A 22,224-nucleotide genomic window follows, 5' to 3' on the forward strand; every position below is an offset into this window, starting at 1 on the left:
CAAGATTGGATCCAAGTTTCAAGCTCCGCAGTGAAGGAGGCAAGGCAAGGAGCAACGTGTCGTCGACGCACGGATCACCCAACATCGGCGAAATAGTCGACAAAGGATAGTTTTGTCAGAGATGAGGGTAGAGAAGTGATTGGACTTGTGTATGTTGACGGAAGCGATAGTTCAAGCAGTGAGCTTGGTAGGGCATTGACGGGGAAGCTCTTGTCGTAGTAACAGGGGAATGTCAACGAAGTGATAGTATTTGGCAATTGGCCAGGCATGATTGTTTGTTGGAAGGTATCACCAAGCATGATTGTTGAGATTGACGACGGCAACAATGATGGAAGCTCCCCTCCATTCCAACAGATGTCCGTTCGAGATCTTAATAGTTGACATGATGTCCTACTGAGCACATACTTGCAAGACAAGCTAAAACACAGCCCATCAAGCTCCTCCAAATGGGATGCTATCTTCTGGAGAATGAGTGTTGATAAACGATCCATCCTACTAAGCTGCTTGGGTTGCTATTTGATTTAGTGATTGACTTGTGTGATCTAGTAGTTTAATAAACATATAATAATGCAGTGATGAATAACAACAACATTATCTCATGTATTATATGATTCATATTATCTCTATCATCTTTAATGTAAACTTGAAATTAACTCATGAAGTCACGAGTGATCATGATCACCACCACTCACCATTTGTTCTTTTGCTACAACAATAACGTAGTCACCACCAATGGTCTTACAAGTAATAGCACTAAAGCAAGAAGTAGCCTCACTCTGTCTCTTTTCAATGACAGTGGCCAAGATGAGGTCCATTGCTTCATTACTCGGCATTCGTCTGGTATTTAATCTGCGAAAGGCACAGATTGTCGAGATAATGGTGGACAGTGACAACATTGAAATAGTCTTCAATCATCTCAAGGAGCAGTGTCTCTTTAAAGATGATGTTGCCCAGGAGTAAAGTGCCATCGACTCTTTCCACCATTACAATACAACAACTCAATCGCTAACACTACCCAGCACGACCTTCATCAACTTGCCAGAGATACCATTCCGAACCATCCTCTCATTCCTCAATGACATCGATATATGGTGTCTCTTGCATTCATCAACAAAGATGCTTGCAAGAGTCAAAGTTAAACCCAAAACAACAATGGCATTCCACAACTCCAATGTGCCGCTGCAGGCTGGGAGCGTGTCTCAAGAGGCGACAGCACTCACCTTTGGCGATGAATTCAACCAACCATTGGATGCTGAACACTTTCCTCCAAGACTCAATACACTGACCTTTGGCGAGGCATTCAATCAACCGCTCGCGCAATTCGGATTCAGCTTTCCACATGAATTGACTTCAATCTCCTTTGGCGACTCATTCGATCAATCATTGGAACCTGGGGTCCTGCCTCAAGGACTGATGACACTCCAATTCGGATACGACTACAACCAGCCATTCCATCCTGGACAGCTGCCCAATGGCATCACAACAATCATCTTTCCTGAGCTCTCTCTATTTGACCAACCATTGGTGTCCGGAAGCCTGCCAAGCTCATTGACAACTCTGACACTCTCGTACAACTTCAATCAGCCTCTCAGCCCTGGATTCCTTCCAGACTCATTGACAACTCTCACTTTTGGAATGGCCTTCAAACAAAAACTCAAAGTTGGAGATCTTCATTCTGGGATCACAACTCTCAACTTTGGTGCAAGGACTCATATCATTCTGTTCCGACGGTTGTTTGAAATATCTGAGTGATGGCTTCCTTCCAGCCTCACTCTTGGTCCAGGCTTCGAAGGAAGAATAGAGGCAAGCCATCTTCTATCTGGACTCAATCACTTTGGTGCATACGACAGACCAATCAAACCTGGCGTTATTCCACAATCAGTCACTCATCTCGACCTAAGTTGTGGTTACTCCTTCACAATCAAGCCTGGCTTTCTGATCGGGTCATCCTGCGAACCGATTCATCATCATTCACTCTTGAGATCACTGGTGATCTCTGCATGAAGCAAAGAGAGCAGGTTATAATCTCGCTTCCCTTCTGGGATTCACCACCACTGAAGCCAGAGGAGTACTTTACCACGTCAGAAGAACTACCATTGAAATTGGAGGCGCTTCTCAATGAGCTTGGGCCACTCAAGATGCAGTGCCGACTCATTGACACATCATTGGTACTTCTTGGCATTGAGGGACGCGGCTTTACACTTCACCCAACAGCTTCTCCATGATGAGGACCATTTCTCCAAAACCTGGACACTGACATGGTTTGGTTCCTACACCATCACAGACAGAGGGTTGAACAATGGACACCTTCCAAGTGGCTGCCAAACATGGCTTCTGAGAATCCATGGACCAATGTTCTGGTAATCACTCAAATAAATAGTTCATGTTGTTATTATTATTATTACAAGATAATCTTCTCATGTCTTGTCGACTTTGTTGGCAATTGTTGAACAATGAGGTTGACGTTTGTGATTGATGTCGGGTCCTTGTCAAACAATGGTCTTAGATGATCGTAGCTGGCCTCCTTGACAGTGGTCTCCAACAGACAGTAGCCACTATGTTCAAACTCATGATAGAGACGTGTGTCTATGCATCGAATCAACACATCATCCACTCTCAAGAAGAATCGCTGAAGTACAAAGATACCTGTTGTCATTGCTCTCTGTTATTGTCATAAAGTGAATGAGTGAGTGAGTAAGTGAGTGATCGATTGAATGATTGAGTGACGGACGAGACATAACATACCACCTTGACATTGAGCATTGATATACCATTGTCCGCCAGCTCATCTTCATAAATCGATACATCATCATAGAATAGTATTGGATCTAATCTCTTGAGCTTCTCTATATCTATCTGTTCTGTTGTTGGTTCGAATATAGTCTTTATGTTTGAATGTATGAATGAATGAGTGAATGATGTTAGTTAGGGTCAAGGGTTGTCGACAGACTGATTGATAGAATGAATGAACGAATGATACTTTACAGGTGGTCTCTCAGCTTGGTGGAAGTAGACATGACCGTCTTTCAGTAGAGTGCCAGTGTAGGGTGTAGTGAAGGTCCATTCGAATGACTTCTCGACAGTGGCACCACCGTTGGTGTGCATCTTGTTGACTGCCTGCCATTTGGATGCAGCTGCCACTTTGATTGTTTGATCGGCTGTCTTTGCGCATAGAGATAGGGCATCGTGTGCATTGAATGTGATGGCAATTGAACCGTCCTTCTTTGCCACACTGACATAGTTGTTACCAAAGATCATCTCGGGTACACCATTCATCTTCAAGTCACGCTCCCAACTCTCTTTGTCCGTAGAGTTTAGTATTGGTTTCTTTGAAGTGGTCACCAACCATCCATTGACTTCAACACCATTGTGTAGTACTTTATGAGTTGTTGTTGTTGGTGTACTTGACATATCTGTTATCTGTTGTTATGTTGGTATGTTGTTATGTGTGATTGATTATCAATCTGATGAATGAGATGAGTGTGGATGGATCACATCATGTGTCACGATTACATCTCCAAAGTTCATTTCCAAAACTGGTGATGTCTTTGCAGCCCAACATCGTGACCTTCCATTCATTCATTTATTCGTTCATACTTTAAGATGTCCATCACATTGAACTTAATGTCATTGTTAGATGTGGACCACAAATGTGTCATGACTTGTGTTTAGGACCTCAACCAACTATTGGGAAGGGTATGATGTCTCTCCATCTCCTCACTCAATCTTGTCTTGCGTCTAAAGTAAGGCCAAGCCAAAGATGATCCGCCAACATGGCACACACAAACACATAACACATTCTCCTCAACACAACCAATCAGTCAAGCCATCTAGATTGTTAGGACTAGCTAGTATTCTATTTATGAATCTTCCATGACAAGACAATCACTTTGTCTACTGAGTGTGTTGCAGTGAGTTACTCATGCTACCTGCAGGCAACCATTGTACAATGGAGCGACACCACAAACCAAGGCCAATCACCAAGTTGTTTGTCATTGGCACCAACACTGTGATGCGATGAATGGATGTATGTGTGTGTGTGTGTGTGTCAATCTAGATCAAAGAGCGCATTATTCCTTGTACTTGCTTGCATACTTTAAAGGAACATGTGGTAGTGGTCATCGTAGACACATGTGGTTCTGAGTCTGGCTGGAGGTCATGTGATCAGTTGAAATGTCTGTATGTGTGTGTGTGTGTGAATGATCACACTTTGATTGGCGTGTGTTAGTGTGTTGAATGATCAAAAAGGCCTTTGTTGTCAACACTACACATCGATCAAGATCACTGAGGGAGAGGGTCTTTTAACCTACATGTACAGAGTTAGGCGTTTAAGTTGATATATTATAAGTGTTCCTTCACTTTGTTGATGACCAAGGCCCAAGATCATCAACACATAACATCAACTTCCACAACCCATTCAATCACATCACATTACATTGTTATAGTTGTTGTTGTATAACTATCTATTCTTTTCCAAACATATATATAAATACAAAGAATGAAATTATCAATATTTATATTAATAATAACAATTGTTATTATTAATTTTAATATCATTAATTCACAAGGTAAGTAATATTATTAATATATATTATAAATTAATAATAATATTAACTTGGGGAATTATTAAATCATTTCCAATGGAACTCTATTCAGATATACTTTCATTACCATGTATAATCAGAGATCATACACCACAAAGAAATCCAGACTTTGAAATACCAGATCCACCAAGTAGAGTGATCACAAATATTGTCCAGGAGTTGTTGGGCGATAATAGGAAACCAGTTTATTGTTGTGGTGATAAGCCTTGTGATTTGTTCGCAGTGCACAATCAGACTACGTTCAACTCGTGGTTTAACAATGTGGACAATGTCAACATACCCATCCAGATGAAGTTGGAGCTGGTCCAGAACGTGTCCAGTCCCAACGTGTACGTCTACCGCAACGACCACTTCTTCCCCATCAATGGCATGGGCTGGGACGCGCCAGGCGCCGAGGCCAACCACGTGGCCTACAAGGACACAAGCGGCGCCGTCCAGAACTACCACTTCTGTCTCGAGCTGCACGCCCGCTTCACCTACAAGGGTGGCGAAGTGTTCAACTTTGTCGGCGACGACGATGTCTGGGTGTTCATCAACGGCAAGCGTTACATTGATCTGGGTGGCCCACACTTGCCCGCCAGCGGCAACTTCTCGTTGGACTCGCTGGGTCTGAGAAAGGACGTCGATCATCTGTTTGACTTCTTCTACTGCGAGCGACACTCTACCGAGTCACATATTATGGTGTCCACTTCGATGGAGCTCAAGTGTGGCTATCTCGACTACTGTGGAATCTGCGAGGGCACTGGCTCCACGTGTTGCAGTGCCAACATGTGTGATGACAATGATCCATGCACGGACGATAGCTGCCCACCACCAAACACACCGCTTCCACCAGGTGCCTCCAAGTTTGACCCGGTCACAATGTGCGTCCACAAGCAGAAGACCTGTCCAGGCAGCACGACCTGCTCCAATGCCGTGTGCAACAAGCTGAGCCAAGACTTTGAGTGTGTCAACGTGACCAAGGTGTGCGACTTCATACCATGCACAGTGAGCCAATGCACTGAGGAGGCGCACGGATGCAAATACGTTGACCTGTGCGACCCACCTTCCACCTGCAAGACCAAGGTAGGCTGCGTCGTCAGCAACTCCACATGCATCTACGAGTACAAGAACTGTGACGACGGCAACCTATGCACGCAGGACATGTGTGACGATAAGGTCGGCTGCCAGCACATCCAAAAGGTGTGCACGGACAACGACCCATGCACCAACGACATGTGCAACGTGACTACCGGCCAGTGCGTGTTCCAGCCAATCCCCGAGTGCAAGCCATGCAGCGATACTGCCTGTGTGCCTCCCAACAAGTGCACCAAGGTGGAGTGTGACCCACTCAATCCAGGCAAGTGCATCACCACTCCACTGTGCAATGACAACAACGCCTGCACGGACGACCAGTGCAACAGCGAGGGCAAGTGCACCTTTGTGTCCAAATGCGTGTCCAACGATACTTGTTTCTCGACCTCGTGCAATGAGACGTCGGGCCAGTGCATCACCAAGCAGACAATGTCCTGTGACGACCTGAACCCATGCACAGCAGACTCGTGCGCCAACGGCAAGTGCTCCAACACGCCAATAGTGTGCGACGATCACAACCCATGCACGATCGACAAGTGTGACGCTTTCCTTGGTGGCTGCCAATACATACCGGTCGTATGCTCGGACCAGGATTCCTGCAACCTCGGTGTGTGCAATGTCCAGACAGGTCAGTGTGAGGTCAAGCCAAGAATATGTGCCACTCCCAACTTCTGTATCACAGCCGTATGTGATCTAGGTGCTGGAGGTTGTATCCAATACAACAAGACCTGTATCCCGGACAACTCTGATTGTCAAAAGGGTGTCTGTGACTTTGACAAACAAGAGTGTCAGAGTAGAAACTATGATCCACTACCATTCCGTTGTCGTAAGTATCTCATTCATTCATTCATTCATACATACATGCGTACTAATACTCGTTCATCACAAATGTAGAATCTGCTGGAGTCAAGGCTGGTGTGGCAGTTGGTGCTGCAGCCATTGCAGGTATTGTGGTGGGAGCTGTTGTTGCACTGAGTTTGATGATCTTTGGTGGCAAGAAGGGATATGACTATTGGAAGTTGAACAAGGAGGCTAAGATGACAGTGAGTTCATCCAATCCTTTATACACCAACAATCCGAATCAAGGTACCAATCCATTCTATGGTGAGCAATGATAATCATAATATCATCCATACATTCAATCAACCTTTACAATCGTTCATTTGTAGTGCAACATGCTACAATTATATATATATACTATATTTTATAAATACAACATTACGTGTACATAATAAGATATTACTAGTATCTCCATCGAGTTGCTTGAAAGTTGTAAATTCAAAGTTTTGAAAACATCGAAGACTAAGTTGTCTCGAATTGTTTCGTCGTACTTTACGTCATTCAATCAATCAATCAATATTTATACAAATAATAATATAATATAATTTATAACATATACATATAATATATATATAAATATAAGAATGATAATAAATAGATTCTTACAAGGCTTTGCAATAAACTTTATCGAAAAGAATGTTGTTGAGAAACTAGCTAGTAGCAGAAGGTTTCAATACTTCTCATTGTTGTTTAGGGACAAGTCAAGACAGTTCATGAAGGATAACTTCCCTCAGATAAAGGATAATAATACACATACTCCTCATAATACTCATCATCATAATAATCATCATCATCATCATAATAATAACAATAATAACAATCATAGTAGCAGTAGTAATACTAATTATACAAACTACAGACAACAGTAACAACAACAATATCACAATCAACAACAACAACAACAACATAAGAGTTTCTCAGAGATATTCAAAGAGGAGATGGAGAAAGAGATGAACAAGAAGATGAAGAAATAGATGTTATAGCTCAATCACTTCATTCAATCAATCAGTTTACTAAGGATGCATGATTCAAACAGTCATGTAATTTCATATGCTCATTAACGATCAACCAAACAATCAATCAATCAATCAATCAAGAGGCAGACGACGAACTATTATTACAACCGTAGTCGAAACAGATTGATTGTGACTTTAACATTGTGATCGGACACGGTAATCTACAATGAGCGGGGAGTGAAGGTTGCGCATGGCATAATAAACTACCCTTTTGATCAATTCACTCATCGAGCACCAAACCTTCCCATTTCAATCATTCTAATCTATCTCAAATGTAGCTCAATCAAACATCTTGGAATTCCAACAGACATTTATCAGTCAATCATGAAGTGAGTTTGTGAAAGAGTGACGATTCATACCTCCCTCACGCCTGCGTCAATGGCAATGATTATGGCTGGTTTGACGTGACAGGTCAAGTCATTACCGTCCTGGACACTTGCTAGTCGGTGATGCAAATGGAATTCGGATCGGTCGGCGATCATCGTAGTTTTGATTCAAAAGATCGGTCCCGAATTTAGTACCCAAGATGTTGCCCCGCCACTCCATAAGTATGTTACTAAAAATACATTATATGATGGCTTGACCATAGACTAACCTGAGCTCCATGTTGTTGAGATACAACGAAGCGGATAAGGTCCATCCCGACGGGGGACTTATCAAACAACTTACACACACTCATTCCTAACAATCACTCGACTTGCCTTGCACGATTGATTGGTGAGTGTTGTGATACATTGGACAAGCGGACTACATATATGCGGATGGGGGTGTTTGACAGCATGCGCACCCATCCTGCACAAGGTCACCATCTCGAATCTTCAAAAGGACAGTGATCAAGGGGCTTAGATGCGCATAAGTCGGTTTTTTTTTTGCATGCCCAACACACACTCTCATCACACTGTAAAGCACCCCCACCTTATAGACTTCGGTCGAGTGGGGTTGGGCGGTATGCATTGTGGTCCTTCTGTTGTCGAACTGGCCACACACAGTTCCAAACTTGGCACAAGGTGTTAAGCTGTTTGATCAAATCTCTTTAATCTATGAGTCTCTCTTTTCAATCACTCCAACTTACTGACCCCCCCCTCTCCACATATTGCACCATCAAACACATCTCCCATCATCAACAAATACCGCTACTACTCTAGGATTCAATATGTGTATATTTATATAAGTATGGTGGTTTAAATATTGTTGGACAACTGCCACACTTACTCAATCACTCACTCATCTGTCGCATTCAAATAATAATAGTCAATCCTGGACATACGAAGTCTAGATCAAGGTCAACTTCCCAACACACTACCACTTTAGTTAAAGATACATGTTGTTGTAACAACTACAAATAATATCATATTCATTGTAATATTACTTTATATATTTATATTACCAATATTGTATCAATCAATCAACCCCCTGGAACTATTCCAAACCCACCATCACTGCCACACACACAAACACAATCATGGCAACAACAAATAATAATAATATTGTATCATTACTATTTATAATATTACTACAACTTATAATATTGAATGGAGTACAATCACAAACACAACATAAGGTGGCCGTGCTACTGAGTGATAAGGCGTTGGATTTTGGATTCAACTATATGATCAATAATGGAGTGATCAATGCTCAGCGCTACTTCAATATGACCAACATCCATGTGTTGGAGAATATCAAACAAGATATATTCAATCAGACTGTTGAGGGTCTGATCAACGATGGCTACGACGGCATCTTTGCCTCGTCCATCGAGATGACCGCACCCACCAGAGCCTTCGCCAGACAGTACCCCAAGGTGCGTTTCCTGGCCCGCAGTGGTACATTCGCCAACACCACCAACATGTCCTTCTTCACCTACAACATTGGTATCTCGTACTACATCGTTGGTCTGGTCGCCGGCCTCATGACCAAGACTGGCAACATCGGATACATCGGACCAGGCCTGCCTATGTTGGCCAACTACAATGCCAACGCACTGTTTGTCGGAGCCCGTCGCGCCAACCGTACCGATATCCCACCCGTCAAAGTGACATCGATCAACACCAACAGTTGGATTGATGAGGATGTCGTCGCCGGAGGCACCCAGACCTTGTTGGACAAGGGTGTGGACTTTATCGGCAACAACCAGGACGATATGACTGCTGAGATCATGATGATCAGGGCTGGCCTGATGGGTCTGGGCACCAACGGATTCCCTCAATCTCAACTCTACGGTCAATCAATCGGCACCAGTATCATCAATGATTGGTCCCAAGTGATCATCAACTTTGTCAACCTCGTCGTTACCAACTCATCCACATCCCGCAAGGACTATGGTGACTTTGGCAATGGATTCCTCAAGTTTGATAACTTTAGTTTCTTGGTAAGTTTGTCTACAATCAATCAATCAATCCCATTCCAGTCCACTAACCACTTTACTTCATCAACAACCCATTAGGTATCAGACACTGTTAAGAAGGCTGTGTATGATGAGTTGGATCGTTTGAGACCAATCCCTGTGTCCAAGCATCCATATTTCTGCAATGAGTACAATCCAATGATTTACCCATTCTTGAATGAGACGTTCAACTGTATCAACACATCGACATTCTTCTCGATGAACACTCCATACCCAGGAATGGACTACCTCGGCGAGTACGTCGTTCCCCTGCGCAAGATTGAGACTGAAAACTCTGTCCTTATCGGTGTGATCACCGCCTCGGCCGTGCTGATCGCTCTATGTCTTGTAATGCTCGGCGCCATCGTCTACTACAAGGACTCGCACTCGATCCGTTCAGCCAGTCCCATCTTCTGTATCATCATCATCTTTGGAGGCATCATGACCTACGCCGGCGTGATCCTATACGTGCTGCCCACCTCTGACGCAGTCTGCAACATCCGCTACTGGCTGCTGGCACTCGGCTACTCGACCCTGGCCGGCTCACTCGTGGTCAAGAACTTCCGTATCTGGTTGATCTTTGACAATCCCGAGCTCAAGAAGATCAAGATCACCAACAGCCAGCTGATGCCATGGGTTGGCGGCATCAACTTCATCGTGCTGGTACTGCTCATCCTGCTGGCCATCCCCCAACTGGGCAACCTGCGTGTTGAGGCCCAATACGGCCCATCTTCCTTCCTCGAGAAGTACGACTTCCAGAACGTGTGCAGCTTCTCGGACAAGACCCACGTGATCCTCTACCTCTTGCTCGGTGTGTTTGCTGCACTGATTATGGTCGGTGTGTTTGTCTCGTGGAAGATCAGAATCGTCGACCTGGATGAGTTCAACGAGAGCAAGCCAATCGCCAACTCCCTGTACGCTGCGCTATTCTCCATCTTTGTGATCGTGCCTCTGTTGGTCGTGCCCCACTCTGAGAACTCCGAGACAATCATTATCTCTTCAGCCGGCCTCTTCATCACCACCATGACCCTGGCCATTCTGTTCATCCCCAAGTTCTACCGTATCTACGTGTTTGGTGCCAACTCGTCCGAGATGTTCTCCAGCGCCAAAAGTGCCATCGCCGAGTCTCGCTCGGCCAAGTCCAAGGAGAGTGGCAATGCTGCTTCCTTTGAGTATGAGTCGAAGGACAGTTCAGACGATTCGAGTGAGATGGTGGTCTGTGCACCAGAGAGTTTGAAGCCCATTGGTGACAAGGTAGTACATGCTCAATTCGACTCTGATGACGAAGATGTCGTTGCCAATCACAATCTATCGATTGATCATAGTAACAGTAGTAGTGATGAGAACAACAACAACAATAATGAGGACACTACAACAAAGACAACAAGTGAAGATGTATAGTATAGATGTATAGATAGACATTGATATATATATATTTATACCCACATCGATTATTAGGGTATATATATATGGTTTAAATATATAAATATATTAGTAGTAGTGTACTATTATGACTTCAACAATCAAACCATTATTACTTCCCATTCACTACTCGCAAGCTGTGTGTATACATGTAACTTGCAAGTTATATGTATAACTAATTAATTAATTGAATGAATGAATGGATGAATGAAAGAATGAAGATTCTCTCAAACAATCTTTGCTTCTTCTTTGCTTGTGCTGGAGAGGTGGTTGGGGTTTGTTTAGCGAGCCCGACCAATCTCTGCATTACCCCGGAACACAGGGGCGGTTTGGTCGATCAAAGGACCAAAGATTGGTTAGCCAATAGTTTACCGGTACCTGGTACAACCATAGTTATGATCAGATCGAATGACAAGTAACCAATCCCATCAATCAAATCAATCAAATCAATCAAATCAATCATACAAACAAACAAACAAACAATTAGTTTCTTATAATAGAGCGATATTGTATCTCAGTAGTTTAGAGATAAGTATGATTGGTGATGTTGTTTGCATGATGATCACCTGTGTAGGTTGAATCTCGTCAAAGGGGTCGCACCCTTTTGTTTTATCTTGATTGATTGATGGCAATGAGCACTCTGTTTTTTGGTACAAAATTGGTCAATGGGCGCGGAAGACGATGGGCTGGTTCAGGTTCGTAGTCAATCGCCAAAGGGCCATCCATTTGAATTCACCACCTATCACACAAGGGATATTATTACTCTTCATTGTCTTTGATAGGATAACTGGATGTGTGTTGTTGTTGGTGCTGCTGGTGTTGGTCACATGATCTGATTGATTGATTGATTGAGCTCACTCCTCAATAAGTTCAAGAATAGAGATAGAGATAGGGAATGATTAATAATTTGTTTATAATACTACTACTACTAGTAGTGTCACTCACTACTCACTCAATCACTAATGCCTCAGAGTTAGAGATCACTCAAACTCAGGACAATCAAAAGATTGCACTGATATTGTCAAGTGCGAGAATGGACCTAGGCTTCAACTTTATGATCAATGATGCTTGGGTGAGGACACAACGCAGTCTAAAGTCAACACAGTTTGTCATATTGGACAAGATCACAATGGATATATTCAATGATACCGTCGACTCTTTGATCGCCGATGGCTACAAGGGCATCATTGCTGGCTCGCTCGAGATGACCTATGTGACGCGCGACTACTCGCGTCGCTACCCCAACATCTACTGGCTGGCACGTGGCAGTCTGATCAACGCTCGTAACATTGCTTACGTCACCTACAACATTGGCCTGTTCCAGTACATTGTCGGCTACTTTGCCGGTCTGATGACCCAAACCAACAAGATCGGCTTCATCGGGCCGGGCCCCAACCTCCTGCCCAACTACAACGCCAACGCGTTGTTTGTTGGCGCGCGTGCGGCAAAGCCCAACACCGAAGTGTATATGTACGAGACGGGCAAGTGGATCAACGTGGATGTGTCGGTGGGCGCCACCAACTCGCTGGTGGACGGCGGCATCGACTACTTGTGCAACAGTCAGGACGACCAGTCAGCTTCCATTCAGATGATCAAGCGTGGTCTGTTGGGAATGGGCACGAATGGCTTCCCTCAGCGTACACTCTATGGCGAGCACATTGCCATGAGCATCGTACACAATTGGACCAACGTATTCTTGGACTGGGCTCAAATCGTCCAATCTGGAAACAACATATCCACCACAAATGGCAACTACAACGGTGACTTCTCAAATGGATTCCTTCAAATGGATACCTTTTCTTTCCAAGTAAGTTGATCATTCCAATCACTCACTCAACTTGGACAGCCGGAATCATTCCAATCAACTCCAACATCCTCACTCACTCAATCATTCATTCAATCGATCCAATCACTTACACTCAAACTCCATTCATTTCTTAGATACCTGATCAAGTTAGGACAATGGTACAGAATGAGATACAACGAGTTGGAACAATTCCAAAGACAAAGTTACCATTCCTGTGTAATGAGTTCAATCCATCGATATTCCCATGGCTCAACTCCACCAACAATTGTATCAATTCATCGATATTCTTTAAGATGAACACACCGTATCCTGGAATGACCAACTACGGCCAGTATAAAGTGCCCCTGCAAGAGGTCAAAGTCGACACATCCGTACTCTATGGCATATCAATCACATCCGGTGTATTCATCGTTGGCACAATTGTTTTGATGCTGCTCATCTTTGTGTTTCGCAACTCTCATTCAATCCGCTCAGCCAGTCCAATATTCTGTCTCACCATCTCACTTGGCGCCATCATGACCTATGTTGGCCTGATACTCTACGTCCTGCCGCCGACCAATCCCATCTGTAACTCAAAGTACTGGATGTTGGCCATTGGCTACATCCTGATGATTGGATCACTGGTGGTCAAGAACATCAGGATCTGGTTCATCTTTGACAATCCAGAGTTGCGCGTCATCCGCATCACCAACCTGCAGCTAATGCCTTGGGTGGGCGGCCTGGTCGCAATCATGGTGATGCTTCTGGCCCTGCTGCACTCACCTAGTGTGGGCAACCTACGCATGGTCGTCACCAACGAGACGACCAACGACTACCTACAGCGCTACCAATATCAAGAGGTGTGCCGAATGGACGAGCACGGCGGCATCATTCTCTACGTCATCCTGGGCGTGTTTGGTCTGCTGATCCTGGCGGGTGTTTTTGTCTCGTGGAAGATCAGAATCGTGGACATTGACGAGTTCAACGAGAGCCGGCCCATTGCCAAGGTGCTCTATGTTATCTTGTTCTCGGCCTTTGTTGTCGTGCCACTGCTGGTGTCGCCACACACACAGAGTAATGAGAACACAATAATTTGTTCGGCAGGCATCTTCATCACGACCGTCACAATGATCATATTGTTTGCGCCAAAGTTCTGGCGCATCTATCTCTACGGCGCAAACTCTACAGAGATGTTCACGAGGAATACCAAGTCATCGATTGCGTCACAGCGCTCAAAGAACAACAGCTCGCGAGCACAAAAGACAAGTGGGGCAGCATCATCATATGACACAAGTCGAGAGAATGACAGTGGAGCAGTTGTTGGACAAGATTCAGATATGATGGTGGTAGGTGATAGTACAGTTAGCAATATGGAGAGTAGCAAGCCTTATACTCAATATGCTACATTCGATTCGGATGATGAAGATGATACTCATCCAGCTATAATAGTTACAATGGCTAGTGATAGCAATAACAACAACAACAACAATAATAATAATAATAATAATGCATCGAGCAATCAACAACAACATAATACAGATAAAATAGTAGTATCAATAATTAGTAATAACGACGACAATATCAATGACAACGATATCGAATTACAACAAACAATGTATAATAAATAAATAATAATATTACATCCAAGAATGTCCTCCATGAGCTTAATATCCTTAGTTCTATGGTAAGTGCACAGGTCACATGAAGAAACTTTATTATTAGGTGCGCTTGGATAGTTTAGATGCCTGTCTCTTCCGATAAATATCATGCTCAGGTGGTTTGTTGATGGCTGAAGGCTGAGCTCCAGAAGTTGGTGCATTGGACTGCATTGGTTGTGGTGCTCCTGGTTCGTCAATATCGTCCTCCAACTTCCTTTTGTTTGGTGTGATCTGTCCCTGTTGTGGCTTGTTTGGTGTGGGCACCTTGCTTCCAGTAGCTTTGTTGTTGAGTTGTCCACCTGATTCCATATTCATTGGTATTGCTCCAGGACCGCCAACACCAGCGCCGCCACCGCCAGATTGTTGCTGTTGTTGTTGCAAAATATTCTGTTGATGTTGTTGTACGTTCATTGGTGGTTGTGGCAATGGCTTATCATTGATCAACTGCATAAGATGATCGATATCAATCCATGGACCTTGGAAGGAGGATGCAGGAGGAAGCATCTGTAGCAATCCAATCAATGAGTCTGGAATGTCGACATTCCAGCCACCACCACCGCCTGGTCTGTTCTCCATGTTGTTGCCTGGCCTATTCATATCGCCACCTCGAGTAGGTGTTGACATCTTACCCATCTCATTGCGATAGGGGATCATCAATGACGTGTCTGGACGTGTTGTCTTCCAATTTGATATTGGTATCTTGGTGGATGATGATGGTCTGTCGTTGCTATCCTTCTTGTCTTGTTGTGATTTACCATCTCTGTCTCCTCTATCTCTGTCTCTGTCTCCTCCTTTCCTGCGATCATGATGATTATGTTGCTGTTGTTGTTGTTGTTGTTGTAATAGTTGCTCTTGCTCGTCGTTCTCTTGATCCTGCTCACTGTCGATCAGATTCTTGTTGATGATCTCAATCTCGTTTGGATGACATGGCCACAAGTTCAAGAACTTATATCTGTTGAGCATCTGCATAATGCTCATCTTCTCATATGATGGTGATAGGGATTGGAATCGCTTCTCCAACTTGATGATGCTGTTCAAGTCCTGATTTTGTCGATACTCAAAGTCCAAGTACTTCCTCCAGAATATCTCAGACTTGTCCGTTGCAATCGTTGACAATATCTTTTCAAACAATACTCTAGTGTCTAAACAACAACAACAACAAGGTTAGTGAACGAATGAATGAATGATTGGGATGAATGAGCAAGACATTATACATACTGTTGTCTTCATTTAAGTTGGTAAGGAAATCTACATAAAAGTGTACATAGGGTATCTCTGTACTGAACTTCTTGAGTCCAAGTTCAAAGATGTCGCGCGCAGTCTTGGTGTCCTGGTTGACATAGTATTCAATGAAGCCAAGTGCAATGTAAACATGATAGGTGCACTCGGGTGCTGACTTGGCTCGCTTGAATATCTTGCGAGGTCCTTCCACACGCTCAGTGCGTCGTGCAAAGCGCATGTACTGGATCCACACCAGTGGGTCGGGCTGGCTGACGACCAGCCTCTCATAGATATCCTTGGCCTGCTGCACTTTCTTGCTGACCTCTAGCAGGTCGGCGTAGCTAAAGTGCAGGAAGAGGTTGGTGGGGATCGCCTGGATGGCGCGTTCAAAGAAGCTGACGCCTGCCTCGAGGTTGCCGCTCTCCACCTGGTACATGGCGGCCTCGTACCAAATGTCTGGATAGTGGTAGAGACACAGCAGACACTGGTTGTACGTGGCGGTCACTCGATGTCTGAGCTGCTGTGGTTCGAATCGCTGTGGATTGGACTTCTCAAAGACGATCAGTTTGCGCCACAGTCTAACCTGATGCTCTTCCTTGTCGCTGGAGCGTGGGGGCTTGGCCAGCATGTTGCGCAGGATGCCCTCGAGAAGGCCCTTGCGATCGCGATACACTTGCTTGGCGTGCTGGTACTTGCTCGAGTAATCGGTGAGCAGTGCCTTGGCCAGCGTCTTGTTCCATGCCTGCTCGTAGGCCTCGTATTCCCTCCAAATGATGTCGAGATCGTGCATAGGATTCTCGAGCGCACGTTGATAAAGCTTGCGTATCGCAGTCTTCTTTGAGCCCTCCTCCTGGGGAGTGGCCGTCTTCTCCTCCTTGAGGAAGCTTAAGTATTCCAACCATATGGGTGTCGATGAGATGTCCATGCCAATGAATTCGATGGCCAGCTCAAAGGCCTTGATCACCTCGTCCTTGTTACTGTCGCCCTTGATCTGTCTAATATATGTTATGTACGTCTTCCACAGCTCAACATTCCTAACATTGCGAAGACTCCTAACGAATATCTTCTCCACCATATCATAATTCCTTGATGCCATCTCTTGTTCAACATATAGCTTCCAGTATCTACCCTATATAGTCGTGATGTGCAGAGTGTGTCAGCTCTAGGTTGTGATCATAATCGTCCAAGTCATCATTCAATCAAACATACAGCAGTTGGGAATACGGATAAGAATCGTTCGTAGATATCACGAGCAATGTTGATGGGTTGGGACTGTACTTCATTCAATAGGAGGGTCCATGCCTCTGTGTCGTACTTGTCGTTGGTGATCCTTGACTCTAGGTTCTCTATCTGTACATTCAATCTCTTTCCAATAGCAGGCATCACCGATGATATAGTTGATTGTTGTTGTTGTTGATGTTGTTGTTGTTGATAAGAAGTATTCGGGGAGTTGTTTGATTGTGCATTCGTGTCATCTCCAACATTGTTGTGACCATTGTTGTTATTGTTGTTATTGTTGTTATTGTTGTCTGTTGTAACTTCAACTGATGAGATATCTGCATTCTCTGGGTTGTAGTTATCTGATGTATCTTCAACATTATGATCTGCTGTCGTTGTGTCTGTAGTTTGTTGTTGCTGTTGTAGTTGATCATTGTTGTCTGTTGTCGTCTTTGACTCTATATTAGCATCATCATTATCATTGACATTGTTTGTTGCAACCATCATCTGTTCTTGTTGTTGTTCACTGCTCTGTTCAACATCATTCATCTTATGATCATTTGCAATGACCTCATCATTAACATGTTCACTATGATCCTGTTGTTGTTGTTCTTTCTCCATCATTTGAGGTTCATCCGTAGTCGTAGTAGCAGTAGTAGTAGTAGTCTCATGCTCCATTACTAACAATATATAATAAACAATAAATATTTATTGAAAGATGCGTATGTATAACAAGAGAGTTTGAATGAATGAATGAACATCAACTGATTCAAAACACTTGATGAATGAACTTGTATCATTGTTTGTTATTATTATTAATACTGCCTAGGTATTACATTGCTAGGTTCATTTATTAATGGTGAAGTTTAAGTTATATATATATATATCTATGTATAGATAGTTGGTAATAGTAGTAGCATAATAGGATAATACAAATATTAGTTGTAGGAGGTCTCTCTTTGTAGTCTTGACAACCTGTCCTCGCGTTGCTGTTGGATCTTTCTCTCTTCAGCCTCGAGCTCACGCTTCATCTCGTCACGTTGACGTTGTCTCTCCTCTGCACGTTGTCGACGCGCTGCCTCCATCACCCTCTCCTCCTCCTCCACACGTCTTCTTCTCTCCTCCCTTTCTCTCTCACGTCGTTTACGATCATCATCTGCAGATGTGTTGCTGTTGCTAATGTTGACTGTTGTTGATCTTTTGTTACGTGTCTCTTCTTCCTTGCGCTTGAACTCTGCCAGTAGGTCCTCCTCGCTCAATAGACTCTGAGCATTGCTGTAGCGTGGTGAGATGACCAATCCGTTGAGCATCGATGGTGAGAGGACACCATCCACCATTGATGGCGTGAGCAGACCGTCCAGTGCAGGCGACTCTTGAAGACTCATGCTGTAGTTGCTCGATCCCTCGGTGATGTCAAAGTCGACACGCTCGCCAAAGCGTGGTGATAGAAGTGAGCAGCTGGTCGAGGTCGATGAGTTGACGTTGGGTGAGCTGACATTGCTCACGTACGCTTCGACAATGGCTGGTGAGGTGCTTGTGTAGTACATCGACGTGTTGGACGAGGTCGATGTGGACGAGGAGAACTTGGAGCTGGGCTCCTCGACCTTGATAGATGGCAGTGGTGGCACCTTGGATGATGACGACGACGAGGAAGACGATGACATGTCGCGCTTCTTCCTGGCTTCCTCACGCTCTCGCTCATACTCCAACATCTCTTGCTTGTACTTGGCCTCTCGTTCCTCTTTGATTCTGTTCCTCTTCTCACGCTCTTGTGCCAGCTTCTCCTCTTCTTCGCGCAACTCACGCTCTCGTTGTTCCTTTCGCCTCTGTCGCTCATCGGCGCGTCTCTGGCGCTCTCTCTCCTCCTCCTCGAGCTGCTGCTCAATGATCCTCTGTCGCTCCTCTTTCTTCAGTCTAAGATCCTCCTGTATCCTTAAATATTCACGCTTCTCGGCTTCCTCCTTCTCTTGTAGCTCGCGTCTCTCCTTTTCGCGCTGCCTCTGTTGTTCTTTCTCGCGGTCTAGCTCCTTCTCGCGTTGCTGTCTCTCCTTCTCGAGCTGACGCAGACGCTCCAACTCGCGTTCCTTCTCCTCCTTTTGTCTTAGCAAGTCGCGCTCGCGTTCCTTCTCCCGCTGCACCTCGCGCTCTCTCTGGATCTCACGCTCCCTTTCACGCTCACGCTGCAGCTCGCGTTCTCGCATCAGCTCGCGCTCAGTCTGGAACTCCCTCTCACGCTCCTTGTGTATCTCTCGCTCGAGTCGCTCCATCCTCTCACGTTCCCTGCTCTGGCGCTCCCACTCTCTCTCCTTCTCCAGCAGGATACGTTCGCGCTCCACTCTTTCCTCCCTCTCGCGGGTCTCCCTCTCCTTTCGCTCGAGCTCTTCTTCGCGCTCCTTGATCTTCCTATTCTTTGCCGCCAGTTCAAGACGCTCCTTTTCCAGACGAAGGGCCTCCAAGCTCTCGCGGTCTCTTCTCTCATCCTCGTATGATGGTCCACTGCTGCTGATGCTGATGCTGTACTCGGTGTCGTCGTCACCACGGGGGACATAGGACATGCTCTGTCGCTTGCTGACTGGACTGCCTCCGTCGCCGCCACCCAGGTAGCTGAAGCCCATGGACACGGCGGTAGGCGAGGCAGTCTTGAGGAAGTCGAAACGGTCGTTGCCAAACTTGCCAACACTCTTGCGGTCGCGCTCCTTCCTCTCACGCTCACGCTCTCGTTCGCGCTCCTCCTCTTCGCGTTGCTTGAGTAGCGCGGCAGTGAAGTTGCTGCTGAGTCGCTTGTTGCTGTTCTCTGTCTCGTACGACACGAGTGGACTGTTGCGAGAGTCTGAGCTGCTGATTGATGAAGATGGCGATATGTTCTGTGGCGATGTGTTGTTGGTGTTGTTCAAGAAGCTGAATCGATCCTTCTCAAACTTGCTCACGCTCCTAGAGTCGCGGTCACGGTCACGATCTCGCTCTCTATCCTCGCGTTCGCGCTGTTCCCTCTCCTCGATCTCTCGCTTCAGGGTCAATGCCACGCTGTTCCTCTTGTTGCCACCAGGCGCATTGCCAGTGCTACCACTGCTGCTGCTGCTGTAGTGCGACGAGGACGACGAGGTCAATGGCTCACGCTCCGATATCGAGTAGTTATCCAATCTCTTTGACAGTCGATTGACATTGCCAATGGGTGATTGTTGTTGCTGTTGTTGATACTGTGACAGGGGCGGAGATGTGAAGCTGGTGGTGTGACGGTTGTTGGAGGAGGATGAGGAGGTGTGGTGGTAGTCGGCCGCCTCGTCGATTTCGAACGAGGAAGAGTAGCGTTTGGAGACACGATCCAACTGCTCGCGGATGAGTTTCTCTTGCTCTGACGATGTCTTTGAGTAGTGTTTCTCATCACGCATTGGTTGCTGAGTGGGAGAGTACGTCGACTGGTTCATCATCATTGGCGATGTCGAGTTGTGAGGAATGAGCTTTGGTCGAGTTGGTGGCGAACTCATGTTGTTATTGCTGTTGTTGTTGATTGTGTTGCCACCGCTACCATTGTTGTTCCTGTTCATCACTGGTGAATTTCCATTGAGTTGTGATTGAATAAAGGCAGCTCGTCCACATCCATCACTAAAAATTACAAACCCAAAGTTAGTTTGCGTGTTTTTGAGTTTGTGTTTTCCAAACCATCACTGATGATGGGAAACTGGAAACATACCAGTAAGGCCGCCTGTTGATATTGAGGTACTTGCCAGAGGGGAAGGGACGACGACAACCTGTACATAGGAAACAGTTTGGATGATAGGAGTGTCCAAATGCTTCGTAGGTGGCACCTTCACAATAGTCGCCACAACCAGCGCACTTTGGATTGGTCGGTGCTGAACCATCCTTATTTACAAACATCATCTTTGTTGACATGTTTGTTGTTGTTGTTGGATATTATTATTATTATCTGTGTGTCTATCTATCTATCTTATCTATCTATACAATATATATAGTTGTGTCGATTGATCGTTGCTTCAGCAATCTATCTTGAAGAAGGGACATACACGTATGGATGTCGTTAATGTTAATACCATGTATCTATGTCAAATAAACAATCAAACAAACAGACAAACAAACAATAACAACAGTAATATATAGTTGATAGAGGTTGTAGCCGTAGGCTGCTGCTTAAACACGACAATGTATTGTTGATGATGATGATGATTGAATTAGTGAGTGAGTGATGTGAATGAGTTAGTGTGAGTGAGTGAGTGAGTGAGCGAGTGTCAATGTCAATGTCAATGTCTCTAGACAACCAGAGTATGATTGAGACGATGGTGATCGGATGCATGAGGGGGGTGTGAGTATAGGTGCACCGACTGCACTACTAAAGAGTGAGTGAGTGAGTGATAGAAGAGAAGGAAGGGAGAGGGCGTGCACATCCGCACTCACTCACTTGTTGGCATTCTCTCTACAATGAATCCGATCAAACAAAGTGATGTTGGATGAGATGCTGATGATGTCCAGGTGATGACGATGATAGGTACTCAACCATGATGTTGTTGGATTGGGCATGAATGGATGGATGGTTCACTCGCACGAGTGACCAAGAGGCAGACTTACCTACGTATTCAGTGTCAGTCGGTCGTCAGCTGGATTGTGTCACGCGTGATCACAACAAATACAAATGAGGAGGCAGAAAGATACTATGTCGGAGTATGTATGTATTCGGATATGATGTAAGATGATGGATTTATATCACTTAGAGATATATTATATATGTGTGTAACAACAACAGGTAAGTCACCTGACTGACTCAATCAAGTTTGGATCGGTGCGGTGGATTGCTTGATTGATTGATTGATTGAAGGAGTGTGTAAATACTTTATATTGGATAAATGAGTAATTATTAATGATGGATTGGTTGGTTGATTGATTGGATTGATTGATTGATTGATTGATTGTGCCGAGATCAATAGATATTGATACACGTTTAATGCATACACCTCCATTCTATCAAATACAATCACTCACACAAAGGGAA

The 22,224-nt window shown here is 44.8% G+C and overlaps 9 protein-coding genes across 9 annotated transcripts; 6 read left to right on the top strand and 3 right to left on the bottom strand.

The window, feature by feature from the left end:
* Window positions 1–789: 789 nt before the first annotated feature.
* On the top strand, window positions 790–1,749 carry SAMD00019534_069680 (hypothetical protein; the record flags this gene model as incomplete). Its single annotated transcript, XM_012898080.1, has 2 exons — window positions 790–956; window positions 1,020–1,749. Coding segments are annotated over 2 exons (897 nt in total), but the record flags the coding sequence as incomplete, so codon positions are not given.
* A 652-nt stretch (window positions 1,750–2,401) lies between these two features.
* SAMD00019534_069690 (hypothetical protein) lies at window positions 2,402–3,411 on the bottom strand (the record flags this gene model as incomplete). The annotated part of the gene is made up of 3 exons (XM_012898081.1): window positions 2,402–2,662; window positions 2,746–2,883; window positions 2,986–3,411. The coding sequence occupies 3 exons, from the start codon at window positions 3,409–3,411 to the stop codon at window positions 2,402–2,404; spliced, it is 825 nt and encodes a 274-aa protein (XP_012753535.1).
* A 1,087-nt stretch (window positions 3,412–4,498) lies between these two features.
* Window positions 4,499–6,790, top strand: SAMD00019534_069700 (hypothetical protein; the record flags this gene model as incomplete). The annotated part of the gene is made up of 3 exons (XM_012898082.1): window positions 4,499–4,568; window positions 4,657–6,504; window positions 6,573–6,790. Coding segments are annotated over 3 exons (2,136 nt in total), but the record flags the coding sequence as incomplete, so codon positions are not given.
* Window positions 6,791–7,093: 303 nt separating this feature from the next.
* On the top strand, window positions 7,094–7,387 carry SAMD00019534_069710 (hypothetical protein; the record flags this gene model as incomplete). Its single annotated transcript, XM_012898083.1, has 1 exon — window positions 7,094–7,387. A coding segment is annotated over one exon (294 nt), but the record flags the coding sequence as incomplete, so codon positions are not given.
* Window positions 7,388–9,032: 1,645 nt separating this feature from the next.
* On the top strand, window positions 9,033–9,880 carry SAMD00019534_069720 (hypothetical protein; the record flags this gene model as incomplete). The annotated part of the gene is made up of 1 exon (XM_012898084.1): window positions 9,033–9,880. A coding segment is annotated over one exon (848 nt), but the record flags the coding sequence as incomplete, so codon positions are not given.
* A 97-nt stretch (window positions 9,881–9,977) lies between these two features.
* On the top strand, window positions 9,978–11,312 carry SAMD00019534_069730 (hypothetical protein; the record flags this gene model as incomplete). The annotated part of the gene is made up of 1 exon (XM_012898085.1): window positions 9,978–11,312. A coding segment is annotated over one exon (1,335 nt), but the record flags the coding sequence as incomplete, so codon positions are not given.
* A 982-nt stretch (window positions 11,313–12,294) lies between these two features.
* On the top strand, window positions 12,295–14,747 carry SAMD00019534_069740 (hypothetical protein; the record flags this gene model as incomplete). Its single annotated transcript, XM_012898086.1, has 2 exons — window positions 12,295–13,131; window positions 13,410–14,747. Coding segments are annotated over 2 exons (2,175 nt in total), but the record flags the coding sequence as incomplete, so codon positions are not given.
* Window positions 14,748–14,843: 96 nt separating this feature from the next.
* On the bottom strand, window positions 14,844–17,900 carry SAMD00019534_069750 (hypothetical protein; the record flags this gene model as incomplete). Its single annotated transcript, XM_012898087.1, has 3 exons — window positions 14,844–15,925; window positions 16,002–17,133; window positions 17,214–17,900. The coding sequence occupies 3 exons, from the start codon at window positions 17,898–17,900 to the stop codon at window positions 14,844–14,846; spliced, it is 2,901 nt and encodes a 966-aa protein (XP_012753541.1).
* Window positions 17,901–18,160: 260 nt separating this feature from the next.
* On the bottom strand, window positions 18,161–21,113 carry SAMD00019534_069760 (hypothetical protein; the record flags this gene model as incomplete). Its single annotated transcript, XM_012898088.1, has 2 exons — window positions 18,161–20,825; window positions 20,914–21,113. The coding sequence occupies 2 exons, from the start codon at window positions 21,111–21,113 to the stop codon at window positions 18,161–18,163; spliced, it is 2,865 nt and encodes a 954-aa protein (XP_012753542.1).
* Between the last annotated feature and the right edge of the window lie 1,111 nt (window positions 21,114–22,224).

The sequence above is a fragment of the Acytostelium subglobosum genome (assembly GCF_000787575.1).
Source record: "Acytostelium subglobosum LB1 DNA, scaffold: scaffold13, whole genome shotgun sequence".
NCBI classification, from domain to species: Eukaryota; Evosea; class Eumycetozoa; order Acytosteliales; family Acytosteliaceae; genus Acytostelium; species Acytostelium subglobosum.